Genomic DNA, 27,548 nt, shown 5'->3' on the forward strand with positions numbered 1-27,548 from the left:
TACTAACATCCTCTGCTGTGCCAGTACCAGGTCTATATTAGCACACCGAAAACTGAATTGCTCGAATCCAGTTTGAGCAACACAGAAAGCGTGAATATCTGAAATATCGCAAGAATGAATGGAGATCACTGTAGGGAATTCTTCCCTTTACTTCAATGGAGTGCGATCGGAGTTGGTATATTTAAGTAGCGGGGGTGTGGGGGGAGTGCAGGGGGGGCTTGACCCCTGCTTAAAACAGTTAGTGAAAATTTTTGTCTGGTAAGTTTTTTTTTACTGTTTCAAAATTTGTGGTTTTTGTGCTTTCTGTGTAGCTCAAACTGGATTCACGCAATTTAGTTTTCTGTGTGCTAATATAGACCCACCAGTACAAAAGCATGTTCTGTATGGGTTAAGGGACCAGCCATACAAGCAGGCATTGAGAAGCATCAGAATATTGCAATCAGAGGAGATGTTAGTGTCTCTGTAGGGGACATTAGTTCTGGGATTATCCAGGGAGGAATGGACACTGATATTAGTATGGACCCATCCATAGGTGAGTCTGTCAGTAGTGCACCAGGTTATTACCTCTTACATGAGATTTTTGTACAGTTATTGTGCACATAGCAACCACAGGCTGACCACAACATCTAGACAACTCTGTTTCTGTACCACTGTCTTCAGATAGCAAAGTGCCAGGTAGCTCTGTCTTCCTCCCTCACCCGGTCACCACATCCCCTTAGTGTGTGTGTGTGATCATGTATAAAATCTTGTCATACAATTTTCCATAAAACATGAAGAAAAGGAAAACATCTTCACAGTCACAGCATAGCAAACTTATAACATAATTTTTGCATTGCTGACATAATATGTATAACTTATCAAAATATCTTCCAAACTAAGATGACTGCCCTTTTTATTAGCAAAGGTATAATTCCATATTAGCATTTGTGCAGTTACCCATGCTAGTCAGCTTACATTTCATTTCTTGTTCTTTTAGTATCACCATTAAATTACATTAAGCAACTCATGTCACATAGTCATTGTGGACCAGTGACTAATTCTGCATGGCAGTAGGATGTGTAACTACTTACATTATTTAGAGAAAATCAGACACCTCTGCACTTCACCAAATATTCAATTACTTTCATATTGTTTAATACTGAGGTTTAATCTGAAAATTGAACATTACATTGAGATGACATTGTAATAGATTGGGATTTGGGGGAGAGAGAAAGAATTCGGTGCAGCTCAGACTCTCAAACACAATTCTAGTGTTTTTACTGACGTTGTTAGGAAAAATCAACTTGCACAATCGCATTCACCTCAACATCCTGGCAAATACACTTCTTCTATTTTTGTGAGCTAACCAACCTGATATTTAACCTTATCGTTTGAGCTTTTATATTGTGCAACAACCTATACCAAATTATGTAAATTTAGTTTTATATTCAACCATGTTTTGTAAACATGTGCTGTGCTTGCAGAGCCTAGAATCACAGCTGATCCTTTCCCACACATCAGTTTAATGAGGTTAACTTAACTAAAATGCAACTTTATTCCACCAAACACAAAGATAGGATGTATAATTTCGACATTTACATGTTAGTCCATGTTTGAAGGTAACCTGTTTCATTGCACGTCAGAGGAAAATTCACACTATAACATTCAATGTGTCAACATTTGATTATTGCATGCATTCCACAACTCCCCATTTATAACATGGGAAAACACACACACTTGGTAGAAATCATTACAATTATGGGATACATCAACCTGCATTTCCTTGTCAAGTCCTTACAGAAAACTCTTCTTATCTGGAACAACTTCATAACCTCTCATTTTTGCTATATTGTACTTTTCAAAACTTTCTCAGGGCTGCTAATAGAGAACCACACACAATGGTGCCAGATAAGCCTAATCATCAAATTGCTTCAATGTACACATCCTGATATATACATTGGCAGGATGTCAGTCTTTCACGTGTAGTATTTAGCTGTAGAAAGCTTTAGAAATTAGCTGTAGAAAGCTATTTGTTACATTTATTGCAGTTTGCTAAAGTTGTCAAAAAAAAGTTTTTTTCTTTTGCCCTAAATTTAGAGTTGAGGGGTGCGAGATCAGGGAACTGCACAGCATACCAGAATACCTAGCTAGATTTCTGCTTAGAGAGCAGTGGATTAGAGATTTGTACTTGAATAGTACCACTTGTTAAAGATAGCTCAGTTTGTTTAGCAAGATGGTATTTCAAATACCTTATGTGTGTTGTGTAGTCCAATGCTATTATGGTTATTTTCTCTGTAGATTCCTTTATTCATTTTTTATATATTGTTCTCACTCTAGTTATATTATTTTTTATTCTTGCAAAAGTAATATGTATAAGTATTTGATATCTGTAGCACCTAATTTGTGCTTTGCATCCTTATGGATCACTACCACCCCCTCACATGCATTTATTGCTTTTGCTGAGGATGTTTATACTAAATAAAAACAGACAATCGAATGCACTTCACTGGATCTTCTTTACTTCAGTCATTCTTCAATACCATGAGCATCTCTGAAACCACTGTTTAGCTTGAGGGCTGTTTAGGTTCATAAGTTCATAGGTGTGTACTAGGTTAATGACCCTGAAGCCCTTACAAGACTAGCCCATAGGATGTCCCTGGCATCGTGCCACCTGACCTTAGTTCCTAGTTCCTCTGTCAAGTAGAGCCACTGGATTGATCCCTGGGGTGAATTTTCTATTTCTCACCCACTCATCAAGATTTCTCTTGAAGAGGGCCAGCGAGGTGCTCTGCTTGACATGTATGGGAAGTCTACTTCATAGCAAGGGCAGTCTCTAGGTTATGAACTTGTCCCTCCAACATGTTCTGTTGACTGGGGTAATAAGGTTGAGGTCTCTGGAGTGTGTGGTGCGCAGGGATTGTGATTTCTTTATATGTAGCATTTCTAACAGAGCTGGGTCAGACATGGCTTTGTAAGTCAAGCAGAGATCACCTCTAACTAGGCAATATGAGACAAAGAATAGTTGGAGGTTTTTGAGTTTGTCCATATAGGACAAGTGTTTAAGGCCTAGGATCCTCTTTGTGAGGTACTTTTGTGACCTCTCCAGTTGTTGCAGGTGTCTAGTGAGGTACATGGTAAATAGGCTTTGTACTTGATGATTGGCCTAATGAGGGAAAAGTAGAGGGAGACAATGACCTCTTTCTTCCTGGATGCAAAACCCTTAGTAACGAGATGTGCCACATAGAAATACTTTCTGACCACAGTGGCAATGTGGCGGTCAAAAGAGAGGTTGCTGTCAACCTGTGTTCCCAGATCTCTTATAATGCCTCCTGTGTTCAGTGGACTACCATCAGTGTGGTAATTCAAGGGAACTGAGTTTGTCCCATTGAGCTTAAGGCCATGATTCTGACACCAGTCGTTGGTCTCATTGACGCCTTTCTGTAGGATGTCAACATCACTTGGAGAGTTAATAAAAGCTCCCAATTTGCAATCATCTGTGAACTTTGTCAGCCAGAGTCCATCCATGTTGGCCTGGACTTCAGAGAAGTAGATACCAAACAGGAGAGGACCCAGGACCAAACCCTGTGGGACTCCACTCATGACTGGTAGACAGTCTGACTTGGAGTCAGCTACTTTCACACTGTGGGTTCTATCTGTGAGCCAGCTTGCAACCCACCTAGTGATATAGGGGTTGATGCCTAGCTTAGTGAGTTTTTCTATGATTCCTGAGTGGGGAATGGTATCAAAGGCCTTGGCCAGATAAAGATAGGCTGCATGAACCATCTTGCCTTCATCCACAGCTTTGGTGACTGACTCAAAGAAGTTGACCAAGTTGAGCAGGCATGATCTACCCTTCACAAAATCAAACTGTGTAGGATCCAGAGTTTAGAGATTCCCTATATCCTTGTTTATTAGGTCCATGATGATGTGTTCCATAGCTTTGAATATCAGACTTGTCATGCTAATGGGGTGATAATTCCTGGGGTCTGTAGTCACGCCTCCTTTGTGGAGAGGGATGACTGTAGCAGTGCGCCATTTGGTAGAGACAAAGCCTGAGGTGAGGCTGTGATTGAACAGGGCACACAGGTGAGGTCCCAATTCACTCTATAGTTCATGTAGAACACAGCCAGGGATATTGTCAGGTCCTATAGAAGCTGTATTCTTGGGACTGGACAGTGCTGTTTTAACCTGTGCAGCAGTAATACTGGGTACCTGACAATCTACTGGCATTGTGATTGGTCCTTTGGGGGGTAAAGTTAGCACTGAATCTGTCGGCCAGTATATTGGCAATATCTGTTGGCTTGGTATAGGAGGTACCATTGTGCAATAGCTCAGAGCAAATCTAGGTATTGCCGTGGAGATTCTTTACATAACTATAGAAGGCCTTGTGGTTGTCTTTACTATCTGTTGCAATTCTGTTTTCATAGCTAGCTTTAGAGGATTTGATGAGAGATCTCAACCTTTTGTTGAGGCTGATAAGGGAGTTTTATAGTGTATCACTGTTTTTGTAATATTCCTTACACTGTCACTGCTATACCTTCTTTCTTCCGATTTTTCCATTTCATTTGTGTATCTCAATTTTTCTAAATATTTTTTTTTTAATCCAAGTATCTTTCTGTACTTTATCAGGTCTGTTGATTTATCACTCTTTTCAGCCTGTTTTTGTTCTTGCAAACTCTGTATTATGTTCATTGATTTGTGCTTGCATAGCTCCATGTTGTATGTGTTTGTTGTAAGATGACATTCTTTGAATCCTTAACCAAGCACTCTAGTTCACATTGGTTTGCACCATCTGTTTATATAGCAGAACAGCTTCCAACTCTAACATAATGTCTAGCTCAGATCTAATGCTGCAAATCTATATTTATTTGAAAAGTTGCATAGCCTGCAAAATGCCAAACATTGAAGTAACATGCTGATGGTGGCATCAGAAGCATGAAGGCAGCTAATGCATGTTCACAGAAAATCTACATATGGAAACAGGCAATAAATAGAATGTAACATTTATTGTGACAAAGGCACAATCTGATGAAACCTAGAATCATACCTTCGTGCGTTCACCTGCAGTCCTGAATGTTATATTTCTTTTTTGGAACTGAAGCAACAAAAGTTGAAACAAACTAATATAAATGAAACAAAATCCACGTCAGCAGAACCAGCAGCGAAGAGTCCAATATTAAGTGTTTTATTGACATCCACTTTTCGTTCAAGAAAACTGAACTTCTTCAGACAAACATCAAAAGGTAACAAATGTAAAAAAACTCCTTAAATACACAATTAACAACACATGGTACATTTGAATGGACCAACCAACTGGTTAAAACTCGCTGACATCAATATGTGGGAAAAAGCTGATCTCAAAGCTTCTTAAAGAGCTACTACATACAAAAATCAGATCTTTACAGATTGTGTTTAAAAATCAAACAACTGACCAAAATAAAATAAAATAAAAAATTGTCAATAAAAATGTGTTTAAACATAAAATGTTTAAAACCAAGAAAAACAAAACATAATGAATGAAACCAGTTTAATAACGAAAAATAAAAAGTAATACATAAAAAAATAATAAGTCATAAATGAAAAATAAAATAGTGAAGTTACCTCTGCATGCTTCTGAGTTTCAAAATGCAAGCTAAACTTACTCTGTCATTAAGACCAGGAGGTCTATATGAACAGAGTTTCAGCTGCCAAATCACTTCTAGGCGCTCTAATAATAGTTGAAAAGGACCCCCCCTGATGTCAAAGGGAACCTGTCCTAACACCCTAAAAGTAAAACTGTGCTGAGGGTGGTCATTAACATGTTTCGCCAAAGCATTTTCACACTTATTTTTCCTAATACGATATAAATTCTCATAGATTCTTTCGTTAAAACCTCTGTCAGTCTTGCCCACATAAAACGCTGGGCATGACTGGCAGCAAGCTAAATAAACAACCAATCAAGATTTACAGCTGAATCTACCAACAGTGGAGAAAGAGTGGAAAATTTTTGTATGTAGTAGCTCTTTAAGAAGCTTTGAGATCAGCTTTTTCCCACATATTGATGTCAGCGAGTTTTAACCAGTTGGTTGGTCCATTCAAATGTACCATGTGTTGTTAATAGTATATTTAAGGAGTTTTTTTTACATTTGTTATCTTTTGATGTTTGTCTGAAGAAGTTCAGTTTTCTTGAACGAAAAGTGGATGTTAATAAAACACTTAATATTGGACTCTTCGCTGCTGGTTCTGCTGACGTGGATTTTGTTTCATTTATCTTAGTTTGTTTTAACTTTTGTTGCTTCAGTTAGTTTGTTTTGCATCCATTGCCAGTAGTTTCAACCAGTAGCATTCAACTGGTAGCATTTATGGAATTGGAAGAAGGTGCTTGTTTGGACAATTCTGCACTGGTTTCTTTCACTAACATGGTTAAAAAACTCAATGAAAGGATGGATGTGCTTTCCCAACATTTGGATGGGCTAGTAGCAGTCAAGGGAAATGCTGACAATTTGGCGAAAGACGTTCTTGGAGTTGGTTTGGCTTCGGAGGTGACAGCTGACACCAGTGATGGGTCGAATGACCGTGAGGACAGTGGAAGTTCCACCTCAACTGTTTCAAGGGTTCCTGTACATCCTAGTCCTACTGGTGAACGTCCCAGGACCAGTTCATCTCTGAGCCGAACTGGAGACTCACTGAATGTTACATCTTGGTTGAATGAGCAACTCCCAGTTTCTGAGAACAGCAACAGGTTTGTGTCTATTGACACAGGGACATCAGAAGCTCCTTTAGTGGACTTTTTGAAGACCTTGGACCACAAATCTTTAAAGGTAAAGAAGCTTCAGTTAGAGATTTCCTATTTTAATGAATGTAAAAAAGTGGGGGTTGTGCCAAAGGGCTTGCGCTCTTGGCAGTACCCCACTGGACTGACAGCTGGTTCAGAGTTCCATAGTGAGCTGATTAGTTTGTTTGATAGACATGGACATGAGTTAATGGATTTAATGGCCAAATTTTATCAGAAATTTATAGACCAGTTGAGTGCTGAAACTGAAATTTTGGATACCAATATTAAGTCACATGTAGACTTTAACAGGTATAATTACGAGTACAAACAAATTTTTTCGACCATAGACCAACAGATATCTCATAATATGGAGATGAAAATGAAAAAACTGAAAAGAGACATAGATGCATATAATAAACAAAATGCATACCCCCCCCCCATTCTCAGAGTGTTGGCGACAGTCTAGGTGCTCCTGTCAACCTGACTCATGGGATTATGAGGCAGACAGCTAGACCTAGTAGGCCGGCCACTGGAGAGGATGTGGAGGATGTTGTTCCTACAGAAAACTTTGTAACTGATGGTGGTAGGGATGAGGAGGTTTCTCGTTCTACACCGTCTTTTTCCTCGAACTGGGGACAGAACCATCAGAGGTTTTACAACACGAGGAGCTATCACAGGAACAACAGCAAGAAGTCTTTTCAGAAGTAATGAGAAGGACAAAACCTGACATTATTAGTAACAGTTTTGGAGACTTTTTTGTTTACAACTATTCGAATTTCACAATCACTGTGGAGATGTCTGATTTATTTTCAAAAGGTCTCACTTTTGTTCCATGGAGACATTTTAATCTAGCACACACATTGCTTGATTTAAAGTTGTTTATACGTAAGTTGAATTTATTGTTAATTTTTGGTAACACTGTTTTAGACAAAAAAACTTTGAGAGTTCCAAGTACATTCAACCCCCCTATCCACCCTTTACTTTTTTTATTTGAACATTTGTGTGAAACCGAAATTAGAAACTTAGTCAACTGTTGTAGGACACTTCCGAACAAAAACTTGACTGATGACGAAGTTGACTTGTTGGATACTTTAAAAAGTTTACCTGTCAGGATTCTTAAACCAGACAAAGGGGGTGGTTTAGTACTAATGGATACTTGTCATTATGAAAACTGTCTTACCCATATGTTATTGCAAGATGCTTATACACTGTCTAGCATTAACGAATTGAATGCAGCATATAGGTGCATCCATGTTTTTTTGAATGATTTGTTTTTAGAAAATGTTATAGAACAAGATGTGTTGAAATATTTGACTGTTTCGTTTCCCAAGATTCCAACAGTTTTCAGATTACCCAAGATCCATAAAGATGTGTACAACCCTCCCATGAGGCTATTGGTTAATGCTAGGGGTTCAATCACTTACCCGATAGCCAAATACGTGGACAATATATTGAAAAAATACATTGAAAAGGAAACACACATCTATAAAGACTCTTGGGCTTTCTTAAAAGCCACGGGTGCTTTAGAATTTAAGAGATGTCATAGATTTTTGACAATAGACATAAAAGATCTTTATACGTCTATCCCTCATGCTACAGGGATCGACTGGGTCACTGACCGTTTATTGCATCATAACACTAGCAGTGTAGAAATCAGATTGGTGCAGGAATTGTTAAATGTCATCTTGAAGTTTAACTTTGTAACATTTGGGGGAGAGATATATTTACAGAAGACTGGTGTAGCCATGGGCTCACCAGTAGGGGCCAGTTTTGCCAACATCGTAATGGCTGAATGGGAACACAGATATGTCTTTGGTAATCGCAACGGTCAGTTCAAAATCGATTTTTACACCAGATTTTTGGACGACATCTTTATATTGACAGAAGGTTCAACTAATGATGTAGGGACTTTCATGGACCATCTCAATTCCAGCACGTCTTTTTTGAATTTTACATTTGTAGAGTCTGATTCTAGAATTTCTTATCTGGATGTAGACTTATACAAAGACATTTCTGCTGGTAGCTTTAAGGCCAAAATATTTCGTAAGAGTTCCTATTCTAACACCATGTTACACTTTACTAGTGCCCACCCTGGGCACCATAAAAGAGGGGTAGTCAAGGGGCAACTTGTGCGCGCTGCTCAAATGGTAACCGATGATGAACCCTTTTTAGAAGAATGTGAGTTTATTAAGGGATTGTTTCTACACAGAGGGTACCCAGACAAGTTTATTCACGACCTGGTTACTGAGATCCAGACTAAAAGGTATGGGGGTGTTTATAAACCTATTTTACAAAGCAGTTTGTTCACAAGTTGTCCACTAGAACATTCACCTCCAGTTATGCCTGAAGTCTTTGTAGACAACAAGAAAGTTGACACTTCTATTTCTTTCATCACTAATTATAGTGCTGAGATTCACTTAATTAAGGAGATGTTTGTCAAGAACTGGAGTATTTTCCTGTGTGACGATGCCTTACAAGCCAGGTTTGGTACTTTGCCTAGTTTTATATACAGGAGGGGTGACAACCTCAAACGGATACTAGAAACAAAAAAGGATACTCGTATTAGAGTAGAGGACACTTTCAAATGTGAGAGTTGCAACATGTGCAGGCACATTGCCACTGGTTCGAGATTTAAAATTGCTGGGTCTTCTTTCTCCACTGTTGGTAGATTCAACTGTAAATCTCGATCGGTTGTTTATTTAGCTTGCTGCCAGTCATGCCCAGCGTTTTATGTGGGCAAGACTGACAGAGGTTTTAACGAAAGAATCTATGAGCATTTATATCGTATTAGGAAAAATAAGTGTGAAAACGCTTTGGCGAAACATGTTAATGACCACCCTCAGCACAGTTTTACTTTTAGGGTGTTAGGACAGGTTCCCTTTGACATCAGGGGGGGTCCTTTTCAACTATTATTAGAGCGCCTAGAAGTGATTTGGCAGCTGAAACTCTGTTCATATAGACCTCCTGGTCTTAATGACAGAGTAAGTTTAGCTTGCATTTTGAAACTCAGAAGCATGCAGAGGTAACTTCACTATTTTATTTTTCATTTATGACTTATTATTTTTTTATGTATTACTTTTTATTTTTCGTTATTAAACTGGTTTCATTCATTATGTTTCGTTTTTCTTGGTTTTAAACATTTTATGTTTAAACACATTTTTATTGACAATTTTTTATTTTATTTTATTTTGGTCAGTTGTTTGATTTTTAAACACAATCTGTAAAGATCTGATTTTTGTATGTAGTAGCTCTTTAAGAAGCTTTGAGATCAGCTTTTTCCCACATATTGATGTCAGCGAGTTTTAACCAGTTGGTTGGTCCATTCAAATGTACCATGTGTTGTTAATTGTGTATTTAAGGAGTTTTTTTTACATTTTTTACCTTTTGATGTTTGTCTGAAGAAGTTCAGTTTTCTTGAACGAAAAGTGGATGTTAATAAAACACTTAATATTGGACTCTTCGCTGCTGGTTCTGCTGACGTGGATTTTGTTTCATTTATCTTTTTTGGAACGGTTTCCATGTCCAGTTTTTCTAGGTACATGCCGTGACTATTTTCCATGGTTCCTTTATCCCTGCTGATGTACGGCTTCATTTACTTATGGCATTACTCAGGCTGTGGAATCAATGACCTGTCGGTGTGTGACCCGAGATCTGATCCGACTTCTGCATCTCACTGTGATTACAATACTTCTTACTGATTTTAAGGCAGTTTGAAGTTATTGTCTTTAAAACTCTTTTCATTCTTGATGTTTTTGACATCACTATGCCATCCTTTGGTATATCATATTTGTTCTCCAAAAGTGTTTCTTAGATGTACTATCATTGCATATGTGACACAGAAATGAGCACTGTCTTACTAGAACTTTGTTTTCAATAAGTTTTTTTTTAAATCCCTATGTCTTTCCCCACTTTTTGAATTCCACATGTAAGTAAACACTGAAATCTTGCACCAAAATTTAAGACATGGATTTTTGTGGAGGAAATGTCGACTGGACCACCTTTACTAATATAAGCAACTCAGAGATCGCTTTACCTGCATCAAGATGGATTCCTCCTGCAGTGAGCTTCATCAAGCAGAATGCATTTTTACACTCATTCCTCCTTGCAGTTATAGCTGGCAATAAGACAAAATACTGTTTTAATGTCTGGAGTTAAAGTTAAACAACAAACACTTAGCCAAACATTTAACGCTTCAGAAATCCTTTTGCATTCATTTCAGCACATTTGAAAAGAACTATGTGAAAATGTGATGCTAATGCACAGATAATTTAGTATGAATATAGTCAACATGTGTTTGTTCTTGATTATCGAGTCTTGCATGGAAAAAGAAGTGCTATTTAATATTGTAACATTAGGAAAGTTGTTATGATACTGCAAAGTGTGAATAGTAACTGTCAAGTGAGTGCCTTTATCTCTCGTCATCATTTCATAAAATGCTGTTACATTGTTCTACTATTACTAAAGCTGGCTAAATTTAGGTTACCAATTGATGAGGTTCATCTTTTGTATAACTTTCCATAGTAGTCATTTATCCTTTCACTAAAATTTGATGACTTCTTGTAACAGAATGAGGACTATGACAGCTCTTATAATAGCTGTGTCTCAAAAAAAAAACTGACCTTCCTGACAAATATACTGTAATACTTTGCAATCAGCTCTGACTAACCAACTAATTTCATTCTGTTGTCACATAAATAATGAGTTAAATGTGAGCCATGTCTGAGAGGAGGATTATGTTGCCATAAATGAGTACCCTGCTTGTCTGTCACTATGTAACTATGTACAATATCATTGTTGGACAGTCACTGGTAGCACCCGGACAGTGCTAAGTGATCAGTATCATGATCTCTTTAGTTAGACCTTTTGCTGATAAAAAAAAAAAAAGCTGTAGAAAAGATTTAACCCACAAGTAATACTTAACAAAATTAAACTGATTCCAGATTTTATACAGTGCTGTATGATAAGCAATATATAGCGTGTGCTTAAATCTCATGTATATCCCACTGTGGCAGGTGTTGTTCAAGCTGTATATTTGTATAGCTTGTGTATGCTTACATGTGCATAAAGTAACATATTAATGAGGTACCTATAAAATAATGCTGTATAATGCACCATAAGGTGAACTTATTTAATTTTATAATTGTTAACTTAGTGAAACCTTTTCATCAATGACCCAAACCACAAAACACCAACATAGGTTCAGTTAACAATCAGAAGAAATAGAGAAGAAAGATGAAGCCACAATTTATAACTTGCACTACAAATTACACAATTTTCATTTCATAAAATATGTATATGTACATATATATATATATATATATATATATATAAATAAAAATTTTATTTCACAGAAGTCTTTATAACTGTATTCATTTCCCAGTCATCTTTCTTGTTTTTAATACTGTAGGTATTATGGGCCGAACAACAGTATGAAAAAAAAAGAAGTCGACGCTCTCCTGTAAGAGACTGTATTGACTGCACAGCTGAAGGCATGTTTAACGATCCCATGTGGAGTCAGCAATGGTACCTGGTGAGTTTATTGCTGATAGATCACAAAACATTAATTCAGTTCAGATATCTCTTTTGAAATATTTCAGCAGTAATACATCAAGCAAACAATAATGCACAGCAGAAGTTCAAGAAAAGATTTTACAAATGCCAGCATGCTAAATGCCAGTTTGATAAGAAATAAAATGTAATAGAGACTTGATTGGATTTTAAGAAATAGCTTTATAGTCTATGTGGTGCACACCAGTCTCATAAAATGGTGTTAATGATGTATCTTGGCTACATGCGTAAGATAAATAATTTCAAAGTTTTAGCATTCCATTGTTATCATTTTAACATCTGTGTATCACTTTACTCTCTACAAATGTGCCTATATGTTATTTATCAAACTGCAGCTTTTATTTTACATAGCTATATGTGTAGCACTCCATACAACTACTGCGTCCTTCCTATGTAGCACTTTACTACACCCGCTGACACTACTGTTGTTAGCAGATAAGTGTAAGTTATATACTTCAATTATTGCTTTCTTTCTTGGATCACTATTTTGTTTCCCTTCTGTATCATTCTTTATGGCTTTTCCTAATGTCCCCATTCATTGTCAGATGTATCAGCCTCTTCTACAACCCTGGCATATGAAGTTGTGCCATCAACTTCTTTCTCTTGGGGACTTCTTCATTTATGACATGCCTCTTGACTACCCCATCCCTTCTTGCATTTGCCTGTTAATATTCAAGGGCCACTACTTTAATCCAGGTTGCCAGGACTGTAGTTAAGGCTTTATCTGCCCACTCTTTGGCAGTGACTTGTTTCTTTCCAATCACTTTTCTTGTAGTTGGAATCTTCTGTATGAAACAGATGTTTTTCCCTGGTTCTGTCTGTAAGCGCAAAGTAGTGTAATGTGTTAATCAATCGTCCAGTTTTTCATACAGGCTGTTCTGATTGCTGACAGTTTCATTCACTAGCTTATATTCACACATCTGTCCTGTACCTCTGAACTGAAGTTTTCGTATTTTCAGTATTTCTTAGTGTACTAAAGGTGCGTAAGTGCAGTGATAAAAGAGTGCAGAGTCCTAATGTTATATGGGGATTTTCACAGAGATTTGAACTAAGAACCTCAGTTTTGAGAAGCATGTTTGTTTCCTCTTGACTGTATACTACATGGTGGACAATACAAGTCCTTCTCACTACAAAACAGAAAACTTGATCCTTTCAATGTAAGCAAGTTATAAATAAGTACATAAAAGGGTTCTAAAAGATGCACATTCAGTGATCAGCTGTGTGAAAACCCAAAGAGGTCATTGTTGTTTTTTTCCTTCACTCATTAGATTCAAATGATTCTTTCAGGTATGAAATGTCACCATTATCCCATTATGTGATTTTATGAAACATTTTTTTATATTTTATTTATTTATTTTACATTTGTTTACCGGGGAGGTCTGACTGGACAGTGCTGTCCGTTTTCAGAGGAGGCCCAGGGAGAAATTTTTAACATACTATGCATAAGATATTTACATGATCATTGTGGTTTAGACATACAGTTATAAAATGTAGCAGATAATAGCATATGATTGCATAAGCTATTTACATAAACATAGTGGTTTAGTCATACAATTAAAAATATAGCAGGTAGTAACATATGATTGTTGTTCATACAGTGTGTTAAGTAGAGATAATCTTGAAGATGTAATGAAGATAAGACAGGAAAGGAAAAACTAAACAATTGTTCACAAGTGGAGACTAAGTAATCCATATTTTGTTATACTTTCACAATGAGCCTTGTTCAAACCACAGAAAAGCTTCTTTGCTCCCTTAGATGTCTCCCCATACAAAAAGAATGTACTGCACTGTACATAAACAGACAGACCCCTTTGCCTCAAACTCAGACATATTTATAATAATCAAGATTTGGTTTAATACATTACTCTTGTGCAGCTGCTTTGCAATCAGATATGCATATTCATGATTATTTTCCTTATGTATTTAGCTTGATCAGAGCCAGATCATATTCACGCATGTCTTCTGAACATCACTCGACCATGGGGAGTCTGCATGTCCTCCCTGCAGTCAAGTGGCATTCGAAAGACATGCATGAATGGGCGTGCCTTCATTGAAGGTTGGGTGTTGGGCTGGTACCTCGGCACTGTAAAAATCTACTGCCAATTATTAGGGACCGGAGTTCTGCTGTGGCGACCCCTAACCGGGAAACCCAAAAGAAGAAGATGAAAAAGAGCCAGATCATAGTCAAATGGGGCCCTAAGCAGGGTAATGGATCAAACCCCCCACCCCCATAACAGTCCCCTCAACCCCCAGCAGCCATTTTAGTGTCCACTTACTTGGCTGCTTCTCCCCACTTACACTGTTCTAACCTATAAATGTTCATACCATTTTCTTCTTTAGTTCTGCAATAATTACAGATATTTCGATTTAATTTAAAACTTTTATTTCAAATTTTATAGCACAAATGCTGATAGCCATTTCCTAATCAAAATGATAAGTCTCACAATGAATTCAGACTTAACATGAACAGTAAGCTTATCTGCCATTGAAACAGCATTGAAAACCACATTCAAAGAAAATGCATCTGATCAGTGGCAGATAAAGTTTACCTTTGTGCTCTTTTCAAACAATAGGCCCATTGCACACAATTTTAGGACCATGTGTACATGCATGTGTTCTTTGATTCACCTTCCTTGTTGTATTAAATTATATTCCATGTATTATACAGCACCACCAGTTAGATTGTGTTTTAAATTAGTAGGTTTGGACATTTTTCTAGTAAGCAAGGAAACAAAATGTGTAAGCTAATAATGACAAAACTGCTCAATTCAGAACATTTCAGCCTTAAAAGGCCACTCAAACTTCTGTCATTACAATTTACCAGTATCAGTCAATATGTACAATCTCTGCAGAAATAGAAGTTATCTGAATAATTCCACATTAAAGAGCTTTGTAACTAATGAAGTCACTGCTAGCAAACAAATTTATATTTTAGTGTTTCATCTACAAATTTATCACCTGCTTCCTTTGAGGAATACATTGCCCTATGTTACTGGAAATATTGCACTAGGGAATGGATGGCAAACCGAAAACAGGTTCACAGTTACTAGGCATGTCACACATAGGCGGACACATGCAGGACTGCAGCACCCTCCTCTTAAAGTACGACACAGTATCAGTAATCCTTCTACATGGTGTGGGATTAGAACCCACAGCCTTCTACATCAAAAGGCAAGTATGCTACCTGCAGGACTACTAACACTGCTTTCAAATTCTATAACACAAACAGTGATGACATTTTGCTAAACAATCTGTTTATTTGCTAAGTTTTTCTGCATAGCTGCCTAGCTTGAGCATTTTCTGGCTTGTTAAACTTGATTTCTGTATTAGTAGCTGTATTTAGAGCACAACCAAAAGCTGTTTGCTGAATTTCCTGTTTGCACTTAATTTTAAATCGTTTTTTTCTTAAAACTTGCATATTTTCTGTCCTTGACCTAGCACTCTTGTGTGGGGTCATTTACTGCACTGTTATAACTTGATATTACTTGTGAACCTCTGCTATCTCTGTAAAAAACAAAACAAAAAAAAATCTTGCTTTTTTCCCACTTTTCTGAGAGTTAAAGTTCAGTTACAGGCTTGCTGTTCCTGAACTGTTTGAAAGTTTCTGTGAGGCCATTTTTGCTTGGGCTGAGGGAGGGGCTCTGTGTTCATCAGTGGCAGTGACTAACATTGAGCAGCTTCCTGCCCCGTAGAGGTGGTTACTGACTTGAAACTGTAGTTTTATTGGCCACTAGGGGTCATTTCCATAACTCCTTCATTTGTCCTCAGAGGAGTGGTTTAAGGCAGTAACTTGTAGTTTATTGGCCATTTTGGGTCATTTCCTGTCTTTTCTAGCCCCCTGCTATAAAGCACGCTTTAGCGCACATTAGCGCTATTTAGCGCGGAGTTGCCACTGTTGCACACTAGGGCAGCTCCGGTTAAGCAGGTTTAAACTATTCGGGCTACCTAAAGTCCACTCTTCAAATTTTCCCTTAAAACTACCTTCCTCGAACTATACTACTGATCTAATCAGCGTATCCTATAATTAAAAAGATCATCTCTACTTGACTCCAAGTAGACTATTCTCTATCTGTTAAACGTAGCACTTGCTCCTACAGTACTTATTACCTTGATATGGCACTCTTGTCATAGATAGTACCCCAAAAGGCAACCCCCCATTTCTCGGTCACCCACGTCCCCCGGAATCTTTTTTAAAGTTTTTTTGTCTATTCCTTCTAGCATGTCGAGGATCAGTTGCTAGTGTCCTCTCCTGCTCAGCTGGTGAACCTGGGAATATTGAGGCAATGTTACAATTGCCTCATGTACACAGACAACCCTCTCCTCCTCCCACAAAACACAAATACATGCGAGAGATGCAACTATACGGCCAAACTGGAGGCTGAGCTCTCTCAACATAGGACTGGCATGACCAGTCAGGAGGAGAAGGTTACCACACACACTATAGACCCAGTCTCACATAGTACCATTACAACCTCAAATCATACACATAAACACACAAAGACATACTCGGAGGCTCTGATCAAAAATCTACCAAAACAGCAGAGGCCACCAAAGCAGACACCCAAACAACCACCACCTCAGAACACAACACCTGCAACACATAGACCTCACAGTCAGAGTGTCAAACAGTCACAGCCCTTAAGGCCAAACACAATGCCAGACACACTAGTCATTGGTGACTCCATAGTCAGACACACTGACGTCCCGCTCACCAGACTGAGTAAGGAGAAGGTCACAGTAAGCTGCCTGTCGGGCGCTAGAATCCGCCACATAACGCAAGCACTCAGATCTCTCAACAGCAGGTACAAATATGACTCAGTCATTGTCCACGCTGGTGTAAACGACCTGAGACGTACCTCCTTGGACTACATGAAAAGAGACATTGAGGAGCTCTCTGATTATGTAGCTCAGGCAGGTATGACCCTGACCTTGAGCAGTATCCTACCTTCACCAAGAATGATGCCACAATACAGAGATAAGATGATCAGCTTTAACAATTGGCTTAAACACTGGTGTCATTCAAAGGGGATCCAGTGTCTGTCTGCCTGGGATGACATGCTGGACAAGCCACGCTGCTTCGCAAGGGACGGCTTGCACCTGTCACCCCTGGGATTCCGGATATTGGCAAAGGCTCTTGCCACCCCATAATGCCTTTTTAGGCAAGGCTCAAATTCTAAACCTACCACCCTAGAACACAAAAAGGAAAAAAACTAAGGGTAATGCTGCTCAATGCCAGAAGTCTAAATCTCAAAATGCACGCACTCGAGGCCCTTCTCAGTATGGAGAACATCGATGTCTGTGCTGTGACAGAAACCTGGTTCAAGGCTCCTGAGAGCACCCCAGCGCTATCAGGTTTTACCTCATATCATGCGCTCCGGCCCCAAAATCCGGACAATACCAAGAAAGGAGGGGGGTATCCATATTCATCAAGGACACCCACACCTCAAGACTGGTGGCAACGCACGATGCATCGGAGACCATCCAGGTGCAATTAACCATAGGCAAGACTGCTCTGCAAATTGTAGCATGTTACAGGCCACCCTCACAAACTCAGGAACCTCACATGGCCTTCCTGAAAACACTAGAGGGGATAAATGTATCACCAAACACCATCATACTAGGTGACTTCAATTACCCTAATATAGACTGGGAACACTACTCAAGCCCAAACACCCTAGCCCAAAAGTTCCTGGAATTCATAAACTCAAATGCCATGGAACAACTAGTCACCATCCCCACAAGAGGAGATAACATACTTGATCTCATCATCACGAACATGGGAGCACAATGTTCAACACCGGAGGTGTACCCCTCACTGGTGAGATCAGACCACAAACTAATCTCGCTGGAGGTCCTCATCCCACCCCCACCTGAAATAAAAAAGACCACAGTAAAGAACTTCTCAAAAGCCGACTTCACACTTCTAAAGACTAGTGTGGTCTCCTTTAAGGCCCCCGAGCCATGGAAAACAGTACTCAAGCCGCTGAATCACTTACAAATGCCTTCTACCAGCACCTGCAGGACTGCATGGATAAGGCAATCCCAAGCAAAACAAAGACTTTTTGTACCAAAGGCAAGCGTCCAGTCTGGTGGACCCCAGCCATAAACAAACTCTACAACAAAAGGAGGAAGCTACTACAAGATAGAGCAAAATCCTTAAAAGGTAAGACACCCTTGATCACTATAAGTAAAAACTAAGAGCTCTCATAAAATCATCCAAAGCAAATTTCGAGAGAAAAATAGCTAAAGACTCAAAAGACAATCATAAGGCCTTCTTTAGCTATGTTAGAAACCTGGGAGGAAACTCCCAGATATGCTCAGAGCTAGTTCAAAATGATGTGAAGATTACTGATCCTACAGACATTGCCAACATACTGGCTGACAGGTTCAGTGCAAACTTCTCCCCTCCCCAAAAGGAGAGATATCTATACCAAACGATTGCAGCCCCCAAACATCTCCAGCGCCCAAGTGAGAACTGCTCTCTCCAAAGCAAAAACACAGCATCCATGGGACCTGATGGTGTCCCCGGCTGTGTGCTCCATGAACTCAATGAGGAATTAAACCCACAGCTAGGACAGCTGTTTAATCAAAGTCTTACCTCTGGATATGTACCCAGGAGTGGCGCACTGCAACTGTGGTACCACTTCACAAAGGTGGTGCCTCCACCGACCCTGGAAATTACCGCCCATTAGCTTGACAAGCCTTATCTGCAAAGCCATGGAGAGGATCATAATGGACCTCATAAATAAAGACATAGGAATTTGCAGACTTTGGATCCAACCCAGTTTGGCTTTGTCAAAGGCAGATCATGCCTTTTAAACTTGGTTGACTTTTGAAACAGTCACCAAAGCCATTGATGAGGGAAAGGCAGTCCATACAGCCTACCTCGATCTGGCTAAGGCCTTCGATACAATACCCCACTCGGGTATCATTGAAAAACTCATCAGCTTAAATGTCAACCCATACATCACAAGATGGGTTGCAAACTGGCTGAGTGACAGAACCCACAGGGTCAGAGTTGCTGGCGCCATGTCAGACTCAAAGCCTGTCACAAGTGGTGTCCCACAGGGCTCAGTCCTGGGCCCACTCTTGTTTGGCATCTACTTTTCAAGTACAAGCAAACACAGGAGGGTTATGGCTGACAAAGTTTGCAGATGACTGCAAACTGGGCCATAGTAGAAAACACATCTGACACAGATATCCTTCAGAAGGGTCTCACAGAAACGGATAACTGGTGCCAGAGCCATGGCCTAAAGTTAAATGCCAAAAAATGCATAGTCATACCCTTCGGGAAAAACAAGGTTAGCCCTAGCTACCAAATAGGTGGCAATCCACTGAGCACAGAAGAAGTTATCAGGGACCTGGGGACCCAGGTTGATAGTAGTCTGTCATTCGACACCCATGTAGCTAAAGTAGTTAGGAAGACCTTCTACATTGCCCACCTTATCATGAAGGGATTCTCATCTAGATCAAGGGAGGTCATAGTCTCCCTTTACTCATCACTCATCAGACCAATGATTGAGTACAATGCCCCATTCGGAATGTATCTGACCCGACACTTGCAGCAGCTGGAGAGGCCACAAAAGTTCCTCACCAAAAGGATAAAGGGTCTCAAAAATCTGTCCTATGCTGCCCGACTGAAAGAACTCCAGCTCTATTCAGTCGCCACCGCTTGCTCAGAGGTGACCTTTGCCTAACATACAAGGCCATGTCAAACCCAGATTTGATGAATATGCTTCACCTCAAAAATCTAGATCCATCAGAGCCACAAGGGCGGAGACTTAAACCTTGACACGGCTATTAATAGGACGTGCTGGAGGGATAGATTCATCACCCAAAGACTCCCTATGCTGTGGAACAAAATCCCGGTACATGTGAGGCAGAGCACCTCGCTGGCCTTGTTCAAGAGAAATCTTGACCAATGGATGGGAGATCGCAGATATACCCCAGGGATTACCTCAGTGTCACTGCTCGACAGAGGCACAGCAAAATAATGGGTATAGTTCCCCATACTAAAGGGGTGGCATAAGCCACAAAACGATGGGCTAGGCTTGTAAATGCCCTCGGGCAGATAGCCTAGTATGAACCTATGAACCTATGAACCTATATTGAAAACAGACTTAACATAAGCAGCAGTAAATGTCTCCTCTCTTGAAGATCACTATTCTTTGAAAATGCACTGAAGCTCACAATTCCTTGAAAATGCACTGAAAAACTTACCATTACTTGAAAATATACTGAAACTCATAATTCCTGGAAAATGCACTAATGTAGCTGGTGTTGGTGTAGAGGATTCAGGCCCTTGTCGCCTGTAACCAAGATACAGGGTTTGAACCTGAGTAAATTAACTAACCTGCCATCCCTATCTAGGGCATTACACGTACATGCTTTATTCATGGTGGGCAGAAGAAGAAGCACCTTAGCAATGCTTTAGTTTTGTTCCATAGACAGAGAAGCAGGCAGCAGGAATGCTGCGCATTTAAATTCTGTGAACAGTTGTGGAAAAGAAGAAACAAGCAACAGCAGGTATGTGTGTTAACACACGGAGGGATGTAAATCTGTGTTGCTTACAGAGGATGTTCTTAAAGAAGACGTGTAATTTTTTTTTAAGTAAAAAGCAAATGTTGTGCTAGCCCCCTGGTCAGTGGGCCCCTCCCAGCCAGTGTTCCCTAGATGAACGACTAGGTCACCTAGTGCTGGATTTGGCTATGAGCCTGATACCATGTAACGCTAAATAGCTAACGTTATATATTCACAGCATTTTCACTTCCTTGTTCTTCCCCTGAAGCAGACCTGGATCTGTCCAAAGGGGACAGCCTCATTGTTTTACAATCTGTTGAACCCAGAACTACTGGCTAAAGCTCCACAACCTCTCATAGTGTTAATCTTGTGTGCTAAAATGCCACTCTAACTACATTGTGTGCCAAGTGAATACAGAATGATTTATCTGAGTGACCGAACATAGTGTGGTGCAGTGAATTAAGCATACTTGTCCTACAGAGTATCTTTTAACTCCATTTTACATGAAAGAAAAAGTCTTGAGTTATTAACTTACCTTGACAAAGACGTTTTCACTGAAAAAGTTGTGAGGATACTGAAAACCTGCTTGGTGATAAATTTGTCTCAGAAACAGTTGGCTTAGTAAGTAAAACAGATATTGTTGTGACAAACTGTCCTCTTTCAGACCTGTTATTCTAATCAGATCTAGTATAACAGCTCATACACTTTCTCAGTCACCTAGCATGGTTGTTACATTAGCTATACACAGTAATGCCAAAAACTTAATACGCTTCAAATTAGGGCACTAACTGAACATTCATAACAGATAAATGATGAATAGAAGAGTAAGATAAACATGTGACCAATATGTTATTTAAGTGAAGCAGTTACAGGCATTTCTCTGTGTATGGTCACTATCAAATTAAGAAGCAAACATTGTACAGGCCAGGCAACTTGAGCTCCACAAATAGCTCGAGCACATGTTGGACTTGGCATGGGGGAGGAGAAAAGTGATGGGGTTGAGCCTGCTCATTTCTTCTCAGGGTAGTGTGAGACATGCTGCAGTCACACAGCCATGGTCCTATAACTCTAGTGGTAATGCCAGGGTAATACAGTTCTGGTACCAGCACATATTGAGGGCAGGTAGCTTGATGAACATGTCATCATCTAGGTGGAGAGAGGGTCATTGCATTCCCACTGTTAACTCAGCAGGTCAAAGGGTTTGGGCTTAATATAGGAAAGACCTAGCACACAAAGGTATATTTGACAATGCAGGTGACCTACTCCTCTCTGTGTCCCACAGCTATGATTCAGTTTCCCCTTTCCATTCTGATAAGAAGACCACATCATGGTGGTTAGGAGTAAAAGAGAGGGGGAGAGAAAATTGCCTAGCAACTGATGGTCAAGCTATTACAATCTTTAGGGACCAAAAAAAACTTAACTGCTTATGTTTCCTACTTTAATATTACCATTTTTCTAAATATAAGAAGACATTAGCAGCCATAGTGGCTTTCAAACAGTGGACTACATCCCTCTGGTTCAGCTTTAAATGTACAACATGTGAAAGTATGCCTTCTTTTTAAAAGTTAACTAGCCTGTCAAACTTGTTTCTGATTTTATCATTTAAGACTATATATGAAAAGTAGGTAAAAAACTTTCTTACACTGTGAAGGACACCAATGAGGAAGAGAAAAGGCAAACACTACTAAAAACTCCTGATGTCCACCACGGCAGTAAAACTAATAGTAAAATCAAAACTTTAATGAAAAGAATATAACATAAACCAAAACATAACAAACCAAAAGGAGGCCAGCTAGCAACAAGGGCGTTTCAGAGAACTAAATGAGGAATGGCTGTGATGCCTTATAAATACAAAAGCTGAACAGTCCTTTTTATACGATATGAGGACAGCTTATTTGCCAAAAGCGCTTTTCGGAAGACTGAGGACTGCTTATTTTATGTTATATTCTTTTCATTAAAGTTTTGATTTTACTATTAACTTTTACTGCCGTTGTGGACATCAGGAGTTTTTAGTAATATATGAAAAGTAGGGATTCTGAAAGAACAATGGAAAGCTATTCATGCTTCAGTTCATTATATTAATTTCTTACTAACTGTGTTATCATTTTATATATGAAAGATGCATGCCTAATACTCTATATATGTAACATTAACTAGCAATCCTTAGCTACAGTATTCTACCATTATAAAGGAGGTATTATACATTATTTATAAAACATCACCCTTTAATATAACAATGTTCTGTAAGATATGCTTGTCTAAAACCCTACGTAGATATCAAATCATCAATTTTTCTGTCATCTGTAACTTTTGAAACTAAGCATAAAGATACCATGATATGCAGTTCTTCTGCCAGTAGCTGTCAGTCATTACCCATGATTAAGGCTACGTGGTCTTAATGAGGTGAATCCACTAGTCCAGTGTTTGATTCCCTTAGCCTCCATGAGAAAGTCAATCAGCCACAGCTGTGGGGCACTTGGAGGAAAATGATTTTCTGGATCTAATGTCTAGTAGCTGCCTATGAACATTCATCTTTCCACACATAGGATTCATGCTTCTTACCCTCTGCAACTTCTGAAAGAATATTTGAAAGTATGGGTGGTGCTATGTACACAGCCTTGTCCTTTGTGTATACTGTCACATCACCAGCTGTGGATAAATTCATTTTTAACTAATATAATAATCATTGTGACCACCTGCTCTACATACATATCTCAGTCTGCATGCTTTTTCTACTGTTTCCATTAACTTTATTTATTTTAGCAAGTGCTTCAAATTATCCTGTATTTTGCCCTCACATTACTATTAAGACACATATATTGTGCATGTGAGTGTGTGGGTGCAGCACGTGTGCATGTGTGTGCGCTTGTGTGTGTCTGCACGCGTGTGTGTGTGTGTGTGTGTGTGTGTGTGTGTGTGTGTGTGTGTCTCTCTGTGCATGTGTTTGTATGAGGGCATTCATTCGTGTCTATACATATGTACTGGTATACCTATGTTTTCAGTAAGCTGCCTTATTCTTGTTCCCCATATCACCATTTGATGCAAGGCATAAAATATATCCTCACAGCATAGTGCGGTTTGATGCTACTCACTAAGTAAAATGATATATAATTGCTACATGTAATGAAGGTTTTTTCATAGCTATAAAAAGATTTGAAAAACACCACTTTACAGTATTTTGCAAAATGCTTTTAGTTTAATGACATTCTGGCTTGCACATGCATAAGCCCTCATCTCACTCTCTCATCATATTATACACACTCACTGTTTTACTCTCTCTCTCTCTCTCTCTCTATCTCTGCAGTTTAAAACAAATGCATACATTTACAGGCGCACAGAAAACAGATTCCTTTGTTTATTTTCTAAAGCAGAAACAATTGCAACATAACCTTTTGTAGAGAATACCTTTCAATTCATATTTAACACTGGGCATTAGGATTTTTTCTTTTTCTGTTACTATTTGCCATTCTACATCAAGATGTTACCTTGGTTTGTCTTTTTTGCACTTACTTTTCCAAACATTATTCCTCTCTATTTTCATTCTGTTAAAGTACATTTTGTTCTCAGGAATATTGCTGCTGGATTCATTTTGTTACTTTCCCGTATATGTTTCCACTGTAATATTGTTATCTTTTCCATTCTTTCTCTCTTTTTTTCAGGTGGCTTACAGCTGCACAGCTAGGGACAATGAGGAGAGGGGCCACAACTAAATCACCTGTTCAGTTCAGTCTAGCCTACTCACTTATGACTTTTCAACCCTTCCTTCCCAGACAGAAATGACATAGCATCTTCTGACTTCCAAAAGTTTCATGAGCTAACAGCGTTTGGAATTTGAGTGCCTGCATTTTCATCTTCTCTCACTCATCTTTTATATTCTTCCAGCTTTCAACCATACCTTGAAAGTTACAATTGGGGGTGTACTCATTTTCATACATAACTCATATTCCTGGACTGTCCATTGATGCTGTCCACTGCAATACAAAATACTGATACTGATGCTTCCGTCCTCTAAGACATGGCTGTCCAGTATTCCTACAACAGCTGCCTGTTCCTTTGGAAAAGGATAACGCTGACAACATACTAAATAACTGTCTCCATGTTAAGTCTCATTATGGCTCACATTTGAACCCAAATCCATTATTAGCACTATAGTACTGAAGGATATGGCTGTGATTATCTTCAGCCTACAGACTTAGGTTTGATTCTCCCAGTCTCCATACTTTGTGATAATAAGCATGCTGTTCAATTTAGAAATAGCTATAGGCCACCCTTAAAAAAGGCATCTGCTCATAATACATTTAATTGGCCAAAACTATGTAAACTGAAAAATAAATTAATAAAGCAGAAGGAATATCACCCATCCCACATGTCATCGACAGACTAGTAAAATTTCATTGTGTTGAATAATTCTTGAGCAAATAGCTAATAGTTAATACGCTTGGCCTAAATGTTTCTCCTGTACGATAACAAGTATTTTTTCTCCTTTCATCACCTTTAGTACTGAAATATCCTATTTGTCTCATGCCTTATGGAAATGCTGCATTTATTTCACTAAATGTTTTTTCCATAGGTTTGTGTACGCCCACGTGTTGCTTGCACTACTTTCCTCCTTTTTGATACATCAGAGACTCTGTAATTGGAGCTGCTGACATGGTGTCTACATGTAAGCCTCTTGAAATAACAACTTCATTATATAGATATTTTTGCCATATTTGTTTGCACAGCTGTCTATTTTCCCATTGCTTTTTTGTTCAGATCTACCATCAGGTCTTTATCATTATATAGTAGCTGTCTGCTTGCTTCTGTCAGGATTGCATAATAAACCAGCTGGAGTAAATACGACTTTGCAGTCACAGTGTTACTGTCTGGGAGTGATTAATTACTCTTAGTTAAACATTCTTGTTCAGGTCACGTTTTTATTTTCTCTGAGTCTTAGAGAATAATATAAGTAAACCACTACTCTGTTGTTGCCTGTAAAGAAAAAAATATAGCAAAAAAGGATTTTTACCTTCTGTGTCTCATCTAGATGTCAAAAAGTAAAGTCAAATAGATGCTTGTGCTAATTCTATTCCAGTTGTGTCAAATGGGGGGGGGGGTATTCAAAAAGAAACAGTGCAATTGTGCTATTGTAAATAGTACAGTGTAATATGCTATGCAGCCCTGTAGGTATTATGTAAGTCTAAGTTCTGTCACAGCATAATATAGCATAGCCATGTTGGGGATAGGGATAAACAGTAAAGCCTTGCAGTAATGAAAATGGCAGTCATCCTGCAACTGAACTGACTGAGCTATGAGTGATCATATGACCTCCTGACATCAATAGAATTGTTGAGTGCTCAGTGATATGTGTGTGTCACATGTGCATTGAAGCAACTCACCCGTGTGACATGGTCAGAACAGGGAATGCGTGCAAAGACTCCAAAGCAAAAGTGACAACTTATAATTTTGTATAAATTAGAAAGAAATGTAGTGATATGACAGTCAGAAAGGGGGAAGATCAAGCAGTGAAACACCTAGAAGTAAAATGATAAAGGAAGATAACTATGGGGCTAAAGAAAGAATAATTTGCTTATTTTTTTTTCTTTTCTGTGGAACCTGCCTTTTTTATTTTTTGCTTAGAAGGGTAGAAGTGAAGATAGCATGGGTAAGGCATTGGTAGAAAGGTGGATATCAGGAAAGAAACAACAGCAGATAAAGAGAATGCAGACAAAAGAAATGCAGGTGAGGTAATGACATGGAAGGAAGGGCAACAACTGAGATAAACAGACTGAAAACAGGTTGTATCCTTGGGAAGGGCAGCCTAAAAACAGTCAGGAGCATGTACGGTAGGGGAACATGGGAGATGTTGGATGAGAAAAAGGCCTATCAAGCTATCCCAGAGGGGAAACCATAAGTCAGTCATCCCTCCATGGTTGACATCAGGAGCATACTCTGCCTCAGGTGGCCTAGTGTTTGGAGCTGGATGGTTAAGTGATAGTACTAGGCACATGAGGAAGTACTCCAGGGTGCCAATGAGGGCACTGGGCCATAAGTCCTCCTATGTCCTCCCAAGCCAATTAATGTCACACAGGATGTCCTAGGAGGGCATCACTCTGCTCCAATCTGATGAGTAGCCTGTGCCATGCTTCCACTATAAATGCAGCAATGGAGGCCACTGTCAAGGCCTCCAGATCACTCTCCACAGGGTGACCTTCATCTGCTGGGCACCCAGCAGTTGGAATGGTGGCCAGTCTAGAGATCAGTGGCCTCTGCTTCTACTCCATGGACGATCCTGCAGGGAAAAAAGTGAATAAGTTGGAAAAAACAAAACAGCATTTAAAAGCAATGGATGCATGACAAAAAAGTACTTAAGTCCAAATATTTAGTAATTTGTGATACAGTTTATTAAAACAGGACTGGCATTAAAGAAAACCAAGTCACCAAAGCAGCGTACTACAAAAACAATGGAATACTGCATATAAAATAGGTTATAGAACAAGTACAACACTTCATGTATGAGTGTTACAGTTTAGTATACTAGTACAGTACCTACAGGAAAACATACAAATCAGTGAGAATGAATAAATAATGGATATATATTATGAAGAAATAGAAATGCAAGTGTTCAGTATTGTGGTGTACAGTTTAATTATAGTAATACAATAACATCAACTATACAGTAAACTTACCACACTACCCAGAGAGCCTGGCCTACAGTAATGTGCTCAGCATATCCCTGACAGCAGAA

The 27,548-nt window shown here is 39.0% G+C and overlaps 1 protein-coding gene across 1 annotated transcript in view; it reads left to right on the forward strand.

The window, feature by feature from the left end:
- Window positions 1-27,548, forward strand: part of PCSK1 (proprotein convertase subtilisin/kexin type 1) — a 583,826-nt gene that overhangs the window by 186,566 nt on the left and 369,712 nt on the right. The window contains exon 3 of the mRNA XM_044064124.1: window positions 12,141-12,263. Within this exon, the coding sequence (XP_043920059.1) occupies window positions 12,141-12,263 (123 nt within the window). The remainder of the gene's footprint in view (window positions 1-12,140; window positions 12,264-27,548) is intronic.

Source organism: Protopterus annectens, chromosome 2.part2 (genome assembly GCF_019279795.1).
Source record: "Protopterus annectens isolate FY-2018-M chromosome 2.part2, PAN1.0, whole genome shotgun sequence".
NCBI lineage: Eukaryota > Metazoa > Chordata > Ceratodontiformes > Protopteridae > Protopterus > Protopterus annectens.